Source organism: Scleropages formosus, chromosome 13, assembly GCF_900964775.1.
Source record: "Scleropages formosus chromosome 13, fSclFor1.1, whole genome shotgun sequence".
Classification (NCBI taxonomy): Eukaryota; Metazoa; Chordata; class Actinopteri; order Osteoglossiformes; family Osteoglossidae; genus Scleropages; species Scleropages formosus.
The window spans coordinates 1456331-1468977 of NC_041818.1; the positions used below are offsets into that span (position 1 = coordinate 1456331).

The following is a 12647-nucleotide window of genomic DNA, read 5'->3' on the forward strand; positions in this document are numbered from 1 at the left end:
ATACCTCGAAGGGATGCGGGTCATTTAGTAATGTTAGAGTTTTCCAGACCATTCAAAAATGTCCCACCTTAGCCCAGAAACATTTTGTGTCGCACATCATAAAATATGCATTGTGTGGGTCACCCCGTAGCTTTTGTTCGCATGGCTCATTCCCCATGTGCTTTGTTAATCAAGTGGCTGATGCCACAAGGACAGTGGGAAGGGTTGATAGCACTTTGCAGTAAAAGTGAGTTTGGTGTGTGTGTGTGTGTGTGTGTGTGTGTGTGTGTGTATGTGTGTGTGTGTGTGTGTGTGTGAGATACATGTGCGCTGGGGCTGTGTTCTCTGCACTGTGCACTTCGCCCCACAGGAGATCATGCATGCCCTGAAGATGACCTACCATGTTCAGTGCTTCGTGTGTGCTGCCTGTAAGACCCCTATCAGAAACCAGGCCTTCTACATGGAGGAGGGAGAGCCGTACTGCGAGAGAGGTGACAGCACAGCTTGGCAAGGCTACACACACATCCATTGTGTTCCCAGTCAACAAGCGCCACAGAACACATATTCTCTCCTTTTCACCTTCTGAAAAGCTTTTTTGATTTTTAATAGATTTTTTTTTTTTAGTTGCATTTCTTCAAAAACCCCTTATGAAGAAAAAATCAAGGCTTTCGTTTACTCCGCCCGGTATGGGGTCACCAGGGCCCCACCCTGGAGCCAGGCCTCGGGGGGGGGGGCTCGCATGCGAGCGCCTGGTGGCCAGGTCTATGCCCACGGGGCCTGGCTGGGCTCAGCCCGAAGCCATGACGTGGAGCCGCTCTTCAGTGGGCTCACCACTTGCCGGAGAAACCATAAGGGGCCGGTGCATTGTGATTTGGGCTGTGGTCGGGGCCGAGTGCCCGGCCGACCCAAACCTCGGGCGCCAACTCTGGTTTCTGGGACTTGGAACGTCACCTCACTGGCGGGGAAGGAGCCTGAGCTGGTGCGGGAAGTTGAGAGATACCGTCTAGATATAGTCGGGCTCAATTCCACACACAGCTTGGGTTCTGGAACCACTCTTCTCGATCAAGGGTGGACTCTCCACTCTTCTGACGTTGCCCAAGGTGAGAGGCGGCGGGCGGGTGTGGGCTTATTAATAGCCCCCCAGTTCAGCCGCCATGTGTTGGAGTCTACCCCGGTGAATGAGAGGGTCGTCTCCCTACGCCTTCGGGTCAGGGAACAGTCTCTCACTGTCGTTTGTGCTTATGCGCCTAGCGGCAGTGTAGAGTACCCGGCCTTCTTAGAGTCCCTGGGGGGCGTACTGGAAAGCGCTCCCACTGGGGACTCTGTCGTTCTACTGGGGGACTTTAACGCCCACGTGGGCAGCGACAGTGACACCTGGGGAGGGGCGTGATTGGGAGGAACGGCCTCCCTGATCTGAACCCGAGCGGTGAGTTGTTATTGGATTTCTGTGCTAGTCGCGGTTTATCCATAACGAACACCATGTTCAGGCATAAGGGTGTCCATCAGTGCACTTGGCACCAGGACACCCTAGGTCGGAGGTCGATGATCGACTTTGTAGTCGTTTCTTCTGACCTTCGGCCATATGTCTTGGACACTCGGGTGAAGAGAGGGTCTGAGCTGTCAACTGATCACCACCTGGTGGTGAGTTGGATTCGATGGCGGGGGAAAAAGCTGGACAGACCTGGCAGGCCTAAACGCATAGTGAGGGTCTGTTGGGAACGTTTGGCGGAGGCCCCTGTCAGAGAGGTCTTCAACTCCCACCTCCGACAGAGCTTCAACCAGGTCCCGAGGGAGGTGGGGGACATCGAGTCTGAATGGACTATGTTCCGCGCCTCCATTGTCGGGGCGGCGGTTCGGAGCTGCGGCCATAAGGTCTCCGGCGCCTGTTGCGGCGGCAATCCCCGAACACGGTGGTGGACACCGGAAGTAAGGGATGCCGTCAAGCTGAAGAAGGAGTTCTATTGGGCCTGGCTGGCTCATGGGACTCCTGAAGCAGCTGACGGGTACCGACGGGCCAAACGGAGCGCGGCTCTGGCAGTCGCCGCGGCAAAAACTCGGGCTTGGGAGGAGTTCGGCGAGGCCATGGAGGAAGACTTTCGGTCGGCCTCAAAGAGATTCTGGCAAACTGTCCGGCGACTCAGAGGGGGGAAGCGGTGTTCCACGAACACTGTTTACAGTGGAAGTGGTGCGCTGCTGACCTCAGCTGAGGATGTCCTTGGGCGGTGGAGGGAGTACTTTGAGGATCTCCTCAATCCCTCCGACACGCCTTCCGTAGAGGAAGCTGAGGCTGGGGACTCGGAGGGGGACTCGTCCATTACCCTGGCTGAAGTTGCTGAGGTAGTCAAAAAACTCCTCGGTGGCAAGGCTCCGGGAGTGGATGAGATCCGCCCCAAGTTTCTCAAGTCTCTGGATGTTGTAGGGCTGTCTTGGCTGACACGCCTCTGCAGCATCGCGTGGAGTTCGGGAACGGTGCCTCTGGACTGGCAGACCGGGGTGGTGGTCCCTCTTTTTAAGAAGGGGGACCGGAGATTGTGTTCCAACTGTAGGGGGATCACACTCCTTAGCCTCCCTGGGAAAGTCTATGCCGGGGTACTGGAAAGGAGAATCCGACCGATAGTCGAACCTCGGATTCAGGAGGAGCAATGCAGTTTCTGCCCTGGCAATGGAACACTGGACCAGCTCTATACCCTCACTAGGGTGCTGGAGGGTTCGTGGGAGTTTGCCCAACCAGTCCATATGTGTTTTGTGGACCTGGAGAAGGCATTCGACCGTGTCCCTCGTGGCATCCTATGGGTGGTACTTCGGGATTATGGGGTTCGGGGCTCGTTGCTACGGGCTGTTCGTTCCCTGTATGACCGGAGCAGGAGCTTGGTTCGCATTACCGGCAGTAAGTCAGACCTGTTCCCGGTGCATGTTGGACTCCGCCAGGGCTGCCCTTTGTCATCGATTCTGTTCATTATCTTTATGGACAGAATTTCTAGGCGCAGCCAGGGAACGGAGGGTGTCTGTTTTGGTGGCCGCAGGATCTCGTCTCTGCTTTTTGCGGACGATGTGGTCCTGTTGGCTTCATCGAATCAAGACTTACAGCGTGCACTGGAGAGGTTTGCAGCCGAGTGCGAAGTGGCGAGGATGAGAATCAGCACCTCCAAATCCGAGGCCATGGTTCTCAGTCGGAAAAAGGTGGATTGCCCCCTCCGGGTTAGGGGGGAGTTGCTCCCTCAAGTGGAGGAGTTTAAGTATCTCGCGGGGTCTTGTTCACGAGTGAGGGGAAAAATGGAGCGGCAGGTTGACAGATGGATCGGTGCGGTGTCCGCAGTAATGCGGTCATTGTACCGGTCTGTTGTGGTGAAGAGGGAGCTGAGTCGTAAGGCGAAGCTCTCAATTTACCGGTCGATCTACGTTCCTACCCTCACCTATGGTCATGAACTCTGGATCATGACCGAAAGAATGAGATCGCGGATACAAGCGGCAGAAATGAGTTTCCTCCGCAGAGTGGCTGGGCGCACCCTTAGGGATAGGGTGAGGAGCTCAGTCACCCGGGAGGAGCTCGGAGTAGAGCCGCTGCTCCTCCGCATCGGGAGGAGCCAGTTGAGGTGGCTCGGGCATCTGTTCCGGATGCCTCCTGGACGCCTCCCTGGGGAGGTGTTCCGGGCTTGTCCCACTGGGAGGAGGCCTCGGGGCAGACCCAGGACACGTTGGAGAGACTATGTCTCCCGGCTGGCCTGGGAACGCCTTGGGGTTCCCCCAGAGGAACTGGAGGAGGTGTGCGGGGAGAGGGAAGTCTGGAGGACTCTGCTCGGACTGCTGCCCCCGCGACCCGGCCCCGGATAAAAGCGGAGGAAGATGGATGGATGGCATTTCTTGAAATGAGTGCTTCCATGATTTCTGCAGGCCCTTTTAGCTTGAAGACATACTGGACATTTAGTGTGACCTGCACGCACACGCTGTGCCTGCTTTTATTATAAATAATGGTTGTGTTTCGATGAAAACGCTGCAGCCTCAGCACTGTTGGAATGTGCTCTAAATCAGTTGCCTTAAGTGCTCCCTCAAAGGCCTCTTACTTACCAGGTTTAAATTGTGAAAAGCCTGGACCGTTAATTTAATCTTCTCTGATTTGCCCTACCCACTGAATTCTATCTCACCGTGGTTATTTTTCGTTGTATTTCTTAAGGAACATTTTGCCTGTTTTCTTCCACGCTCTGTGCAAAATGCTCCCATCCATTCTAATGTGGGCTTGCTCTCTTCTCCACAGACTATGAGAAGATGTTTGGCACTAAGTGTCATGGCTGTGATTTCAAGATTGACACCGGTGACCGCTTTTTAGAAGCTCTCGGCTACAGTTGGCACGACACCTGCTTTGTCTGTGCTGTAAGTCATTGTGATTCACCAGAGGCGGCCTCAGCCCATCTGCCTCACACACACCGTGCAAAATAGTATCACAGACTCCTGCACTTGGACTTATCCTCTGAGATGTGTGTCTGAGGACTAAGTAAAGGTCAGCTGATCCCAGCTGACCTCTTTATTGACATCTCCAGTGAGAGTTCTCCACTGAGTTCTCATGCTGTTGCTCATATGCTCCTTTTGCATCTCTGCAGATCTGCCACATCAATTTGGAAGGGAAGACATTTTACTCCAAGAAGGACAAGCCCCTATGTAAAGGCCATGCATTTTCCACCGTGTAGATGCTGGAACCCTTTAAGGCTGCAGGGAATGTGGCGATGTGCTGGTTCAACCTGCAGCACTGCCTTCATCCAATGCAGTCGCCCAACACAATGTTGCTGACAAGTCGCTGGTCTCACCTCATCATATCACATACTTCACATTCCACACTGGTGGGGCTGCTAACCCCTAACCCTTTGTGACACACCCTACCCTACACTCTGTAGGACAGAACCACTCAGTGCCCCTTGCCTTTGCTGATCAAAGTATTGTTCACAGATGAGCCATTTAAGATGTTACCTTCAATTCAAAATCACATTTACTGTTTTAAAATATTTTAGTCCTTAGAGTCCTTCAGTTCTTATTTACAGTCATTGTCCCTGTGGATTTCATGTTGAATCGGCTACACTTGGTGCCTGTTTTAGGATAATGTGGTGAATTTTGTACCTCAATTTGCGAACACAGTTAGGACCGGAAGTCGGTTTTAACAGAAGGTATGTGGAAGTCCAAGCATGAGCACACAATTAAGAAAAGCTAAATAATGCAGTGACTTGACAACATTAAGTATATGGTCACTTTCAGTTTTCAGTCAAAAAAGTCTAATAGTCACGTGTCTATTCACTCGGGAGTCTGTAAAGTGTCGGATGTAGCTGTTCTAAACAAAATTGGTCCTGTGCTACTTTGTTTTCATTCTGTTTGGCTTTCCGTTCCGAGTGTGTTTTGCTGCAAACTAATGGTGGCCTGAAGAAATACAGACTGTCTTCACTCTACAACAATGAATTTTTAAAAAATGGCACGGTGGAAAAAAAAGTGCAATTAAAAACAAACTGGGAAATCTTCAAAGATTCATAACTCACATTTTCGTAACATTAGGTACAAGTATATCATGTTTGACAGTACATGTTTATTGAAGGTCCATATGTGCCTTTTTTTGTTTAAAAAAAAAAAAAAAACTGACCTGGAAATGGGCAAGAATTAATACCAATAAAGTTATGTCTTTTTTTCCTTATGTTTAGTGACATCGTACTGACATTAGGAGTTTACAAAGACAGCCTTGGTGGTCTCCATCACTTCTTGTTGCTACAGCTTTATATATCACTGCTGTTATTCTTCTGCTTTCCCACAAATACCATTACTCCATCTGTAGAAAGACTAAAATATTCTCTTTAATAGCTTTTATAGTTTTTTTTGGTGAAATTCTGCATTCCATTTTTGTTGTTCTGAATAACATTTTACTAATACAACTCTGGTAATGGGATCCATAAGAGAATTAAAATGCATCTAGAAGAGTCATTACATTAGCACTGAAATTGTGTTTTGGAGCAATCCATGCAATGAGGTGCACTTGTCCCAGACACTAAATATCAAAAAAATATGAACTTGTTAATCAAAGGGACAAGCTAAAAAGGTCTAATGTAATACTGATTGCTATATGTCAAATGGATTTCAAGGGTCACTTGATTTATGAACTCTAAATTAATGGATTTCTTTATCATTTGAATGAATCAGATGTTTTCTGTCCATATTTAAATCGACCGTAACAATTAATAAATGCAAAGTGTATTATCCCAGTATTTTTAATTACAATAAATTGTTTAGCTTTGTATCTATCCTTCCACCATATTTTAAAGTTTAATTTAGTTTACACATGTATTCACTACTAAATGTGTCCCTTTCCCCCTCTCTTCTTCACTCGTATTTTGTCATTTACTTTTTTTTTTTTTTTTTTAACCCCCGCATTATATTGAAATGCTGCCCAGCATGCAATATTAAGTATCCTGCCCCTTCTTAGTTTTCCCAACCACTTCTTCAGGGTGTTGACGTGTAACTGAGCGTAGCATAAAGATCCCATCTTGAGCCGGACAGGGAGCAGATACTCTCTGCAGTTGCTGTGTGTGTCCTTTCGAGATTGAAGATACATGCCTACTACTGCACACTCTTGAGACACTGGCAATGGCAGTTGTTCTCCAGTGTGTCTCAAGCAGATCCAGTGAAAGTACTTTTGTTGATGTGTTCACAAAGGAATGACTACATCAGTGAACTGAAAGATGTTTTAACACAATTGGTTTGTATTAGGCTACTTTGAGAGGGACTCGATGTGATGACTTTGCGTGCAGTTGGAAATCATCTTCCTTAGAGGGATTTGATGTCAACATTCTGTGTTTTGCTATCCAGATTTGTAGGCATTGTTTTTGTAGTAATTATAAGCAGAATTTCTCTGAAATCTGTAAGCCAGAGGTGTCAGACTCAGTCCACAGAGGGCTGTCATGTACACACTACTGCTTTTGCTTTTTACTTCTAACAGCTCCGCACACTACCTGAATAACCAGCCTTTTCTTCGTTTATACTGTATATACAGCACATATATAGGAAAAAACACCATACCTTTCGGGAGTATTTTAAGAAATGCACAGTAGTGGCCTAAAATAAATGTCTTTGATATTGCACTACATATAGTTCGACCAATTAAAACAAATAAATAAATGGGGTGGGGCTGGTATTGTGGGAGAGACAGTCTGAGTTTGACACCCCTGCTCTAAGCCAAACTGTGAGCGCCGTCAAAATTCTCCTTCCAAAATGCATCATCCAAATATAATGTATTTTATTTTTGTTCACTATGTATGCAACAGTCTAAGTGCCTTTCTCAGCTTTTTACCAATATACAGTTAGACACAAAACCTGCTGTAGTCATGTGGTTTCAAATATTTTTACAGAAACAGTTGAAATTTGTTATAAAAGAAAACATTTGTTAATTAATAAACAAGTTTACAATGATAAACAGTTGCTTGGATTTTTTTTTTTTTGCATGTCATCAGTGGGTTGGTACTCCTCCTGGGAAATGGCTTTGGATGTGGATTCAAATCTGGGTATTAATGTTTTATCTATAAAAGCAAGTGAACAACACAAAGCATTTTTAAAATAAATTATTGGATTGTTTCAAATAAACTTTTGTAATTTTCATTGTCTATAGCTCTCTGGTGCCATTAGTTCATATGTCCCCTCAATATGGTGGCTTGTGCTGTGCATTGTGACCATTCACTGCTAAAATCTAATTAATGTGAATTGTTCACTGGGCCAGTCACCTTGTTACCTGTTTTTTTTTTTTTTTTTTTTTTTTTTTTTTTTTTTTTTTTTAAACTACGTAATTACTTCATTCTTCATTATGTTTACAGTCGTTTGATAAAATAGATATTTTTCTATTTTAAATGCTTTTTGTCTAATATTGTTTGTTCACCATTCATACACAACATACATAATGACTTACAATACATATACAGGTATATGTCCATAAATATATGTACAGTGCTGTATTTCATCAGAAATTTTGAAAAACCCTTTCAGTGTCTTCTGGAGTAAACTTTTTTTTTTTTTTTTTTTTTTTTTTTTTTTTAAAAAAAAAAACATCCACTTTACCCCTACCAGCAGTTTAGATCTGACATCTCTAAAGCTGTGTTTTTTAATTTAAATGGTCTAGTTCTGCTTTTGAACTGCTATATATAAGAGGTATGGGTAGGAAATACTGAGAACTTCAGTCCATTTAAAGTACAGTGAACGAGAAAAAGCAAACTAACTGGAAAACAAACACACAAAGCGGTGTTGATTGGGAAAAAAGAAATTTCTCCAAATGTTTATTGGCTGTTCTTTATCATGGCAGACTGACCCAGTCTTTTCGGAATTGTGGGGAAGTTACAACGTAACTATAAGCCGAAATGGTCCTCATAAAGTCATTATTATTATTATTGTCACCTGAGGTCTTACTGGGTGTGTTCTCTCCCCAGTGCTGCCACAGACAGCATATAACCACAACAGAAATGATTTTGTCCACATATATATGTATATTTTTTTTAACAATATATAATTTATTTACATCAATTTCAAGTTGAATTACTATACATACCTTTTTGAAATTTCATATATATATACATAAGGCCAAGTAAAATCTTGAATGCACTTAGAAACAAATTTTCAAAATTCTACCCACAAATCCATAGTATTGTCAAAAACAAAATGGGAAAAAAACACAGAAAACCTCCTTTTAACAGATGATTTTCCACTTGCACATAACATGAAATTTACATTTCAGGGAAAGTAAAAAATAAAAATAGTACAATTGCATAAGCTGTGGCATGTAATAAATACAGCATTTTTGACTTACAGAAAGGCAAGGAAAATTTTGATTTAAGAAAGAACATTCACAAATACAGGTTAGTCTCAGTTCAGAAAAAGTAGCAACTGGTCAAAAAAAACTCACACATTCTTTACACAGATCAACTATGAATGAGGTTGAGAAAATGTACAGTTGGAAATCGATTGGCTATTACTTTCCAGTGGTTAAAAGGTGTGATACGAAAATTCTTGGAAAGAGTGCTTCCCCCCCCCTTTAAACTGTCTTTGTAAGTAGCTACAGCATTTGTGTGGAATGCTATCAACAAGTTGACAAATGTGTGTGTGCCCTTGTGCACTTTAAGGGCTTTAGGCTTTCTAATACATGGAATATGTTCATATTAATGGGGTCTTTTTACTTAGTGTTCTGATGAAAAACCAAAATTTATGAATTTAAAATTTGCTTTGGACTAGATTCAATAGCAGTGTTGTTGTTAACTTGTATTGTGCATTTCTACTTGTGTGTCTGTGTGTGTGTGTGTTTTTATTGATGCGATTAACACATACAACATTTTTAGCAAATTTCCTTTCTATGGCTTAAGCATTCCCCAGGTAGAGTGGGGGAGAAATCTGTGGTTTACATTTAATTAATTCACCTATAAGTAATACTAATTCAGAAATATTCAAGCACTGTGTCAGGCAAACGATTATGTAGTTGACCATAATACAAAAGAAAGGTACACAAGATCCTGTCAAAACAGCAGTAACCCTTAACACAGCAGAAATAATTCATAAAACAGTATTTCTCCAATGAACAGTAGGCAAATACTTCACAGGTTATGCTTTGACAAACACTGTACCAGTTTTTAATCTTTTTTTTTGGTTACAACTTTCTAATAAAATAGCATTTACAGGTCTTTACAAGAACTTTTAAGGTCTAACACTGGTAAAAAGATGGACATGAAAGCGCTGTCATGATAGTCAAATGTAAAATAATTTGGATGAGTTATAATCCATCTTGACAGATGTCAATGGTTATGAAGGATTACGTATTGGTGTTTGGAGGAATTCAGTGGTAGGTGCATCATACAGGTACTAATCCCCAAGTTTACGTTTACATTGTAATTCCCAGAAGAGTATTACGCTACAAGGTGACCAGGAGACGACTCCAAACTGACTCATGGAATGGATGTTGTTTCATAGAACTTTGGTTACCAACTTTGTATAGAAATGTTCAGTGACAGCATCCTGTTGATTTGCAGAAGTATTTATTTACACAGATCAGTAAAGCAAGTGCTTTAATATGTTCCGTTGAAAATTAACAAGATCGAAAATAGGCATTAGTTGCAAATCACTTTTACTTTCTGGCTATTTCTTCCCACGTATTTTCACATATAAACACACGGACTTGGAAAACAATGAACGTAACTGTGGAAACTAAAGAGACAAACATGGTACCCAAGTAAAGTTGCTGCTTCAGTCCTTCACGTGACTGCTTTGCACAAAGGGACTCATTCAAGACAGAATTTCTTTTATATTCAGGTGCAACAAAACCATCAAGGATATCAACCTTGTATTTTGCTCTTTGCTCTTGAATGCCACCATTCATCACTTTTAACTGTATTTGTAACTGTATTATGCTGTGCAACATCAACATTACAGTGTGGCCTTTCAACACTATATATTGCATAAAAGTTAGTAGCAATATACAAATATTCTCCTGTACTAGGAGACACCAAAAATAGTTTTACTCAGGTAAAATTTTATTCTATTGACAGTTTTTACCTGAATTTTTTAAAAATTTCATATTCAGAGACTATGTAACTTGAAGAGAAAGCCAGGCGAGCGAAAAGAATAAACAGCATTTACTGAAAAATAATTTAAAAATCTTACGTGTTCTGATTCCTTTTGACAAATAAAAGTACATACAGTGTGTGTGCACAGACATTTCCAATAGTCTGAAGTTTTACACTGAAGCTAATTTACAGTGTGAAAACACACTGTTGCCTGCGGACCTAAAGTGAATAACCATCAGCGTGAACTAACTAAAGAAGTGCCCCCTAAAGTGCGTATGGACTGAACAGTGGAGAACTGGCTTCACCAAACTCTTCTAGCTACAGTAGATAAGAAATTCTGTGTCTATAGCCAAAAGAAGGAGTTGCATAAAAATTACATTGATAAAATAAACATTTAAAAAATAAATAAATAAAAAAAGATAATGGGTGGAAAAGGAAAGTCATCTGAATTTTTGGTTGATATTTGTATTCATGAGAAATGACTGCACCTTGGATTAGCAAACTGAACGCCTCTTAAGTGTCTTACCTGACTCCACACAGGGTGTACGTGTGTGTGTGTGTGTGTGTGTGTGTGTGTCTAGGCAGTTGACACTGTACAGAAACAAAATGCATCCAAACTAAGTGGCAATAAATCCAGAACCTCATCTGATGTTTGTAATAACAAAGTTAAGATTTACACTTAATTCCATGGTGAAATGAAAGAAACGTTGCTCCAGTGATCGTGCGGAGATGTATGCCCAGTGTGACACTTCTCATTCTTCCATGCTTAATGTTTCTATGAATTATTGATAATGCAGTCAAAGACACGAGTCTACAATCCTCCCTCCTTCTGGCTGTGTTCTTATATAATACACAATGTCCCTGAAGAAATAACACAATCAAAAAGAAATTCATATTCATAAAAATGGTTTGATAATATTTGCACTTCTAATAATAAGTGTGATAGATGCCCTAAGACAAAAAGCTACATTAGAAAGTGAGAGTTTTTTAATACAGAAAAAGCAAACAATGCATCCGATGATAACATGAAATTTGAAATAGCTTGCTACAGCAGGTTCAAAAGAAGAAAGCAGTCTTCTCCAAAAGCTGCTCTCATATCTTCCTTTTATGAAATGAAGGAAAAGAAAAACGAGAGAGCTGTATTGGGACCTTAAAAGCAATGAAAGGAAATGAAATCATTAAACTGTGTGAGTGACTTTTGCAATAAATACTCCCATAAAAGAGGAAAGAGCACATGAAAGGCCCTAAACAAGCTTTACAGTTAGTGTGGGACAGAAAAGAAATTCAAACAACTCTTGCTGGCTATATGTTTTTAAAAATAACAAACTCAAGCCACTTTGACTGCATTTAACCATTTTCCAGGAAAAAAAAAAAAAAAAAAAACAGCTGTCAATTTGGTGTTTCTCAACCTAAAGACACACATTACTAACATGCATCATGGGCCACTGGGTAAAGCTTCTAAAATGGGGAATATTTCACAGACCCTCATCACCTCCGAAACATCACTCAAGGCATAAAGTAGGGCTATTTGCATATAGTAGTTAATATACTGGTTAATAATTCTAACTAATGGGGTTTAGCACTAAGGGCCGATTTTTTCACGAGACAAAAATTATGGGCATTTTAAAATAATATTCCTAATTATAGCTGACAGAAGTTGACAGAACGTTCATGTCTTCATATCTGCTTCAGTGATCATCTTATTACATGCGATGATGTGAATGTCATGGGAGTTCAGAGTTACAGATATGGAACACAGTGGCTAAATGTGGAGTACAGATGAACTGTTCGCAACATACTGTACGTTCAATTAACACCTTACTACTTCACACGCAAAGTAACTGCGAGTCTTTGACTAATGTGTTATAAAACATGTTCAAAGTTTGTCTGATGTACACAATGAATACCATATACATCACACTACATCAAGGGGTTAAAAAAAAAAAAAGAACTGTGGGCTCTGCTTTCATAACAATAATGAAAATATGAACATGAAATGATGATGACAAATGATGTCAAATGCCAAATGTGTTCATATAAAAGATGACAGAAATGATAATGTTGGCAGAATCTGCATGTTAAGCTGGCAAATAAAGGGGCTGTGCTTTT

The 12647-nt window shown here is 42.2% G+C and overlaps 1 protein-coding gene across 4 annotated transcripts in view; it reads left to right on the forward strand.

Moving 5' to 3' along the window:
- pdlim7 (PDZ and LIM domain 7) overlaps positions 1–5607 on the forward strand; it is a 66575-nt gene extending 60968 nt beyond the window's left edge. For all 4 annotated transcript variants that reach the window (XM_018745139.2, XM_018745304.2, XM_018745222.2 and 1 more), the window contains 3 exons: positions 350–470; positions 4232–4347; positions 4575–5607. In XM_018745139.2, coding sequence (XP_018600655.1) covers positions 350–470; positions 4232–4347; positions 4575–4661 — 324 coding nt within the window. In that variant the 3' untranslated portion in view covers positions 4662–5607. The remainder of the gene's footprint in view (positions 1–349; positions 471–4231; positions 4348–4574) is intronic.
- Positions 5608–12647: the final 7040 nt, after the last annotated feature.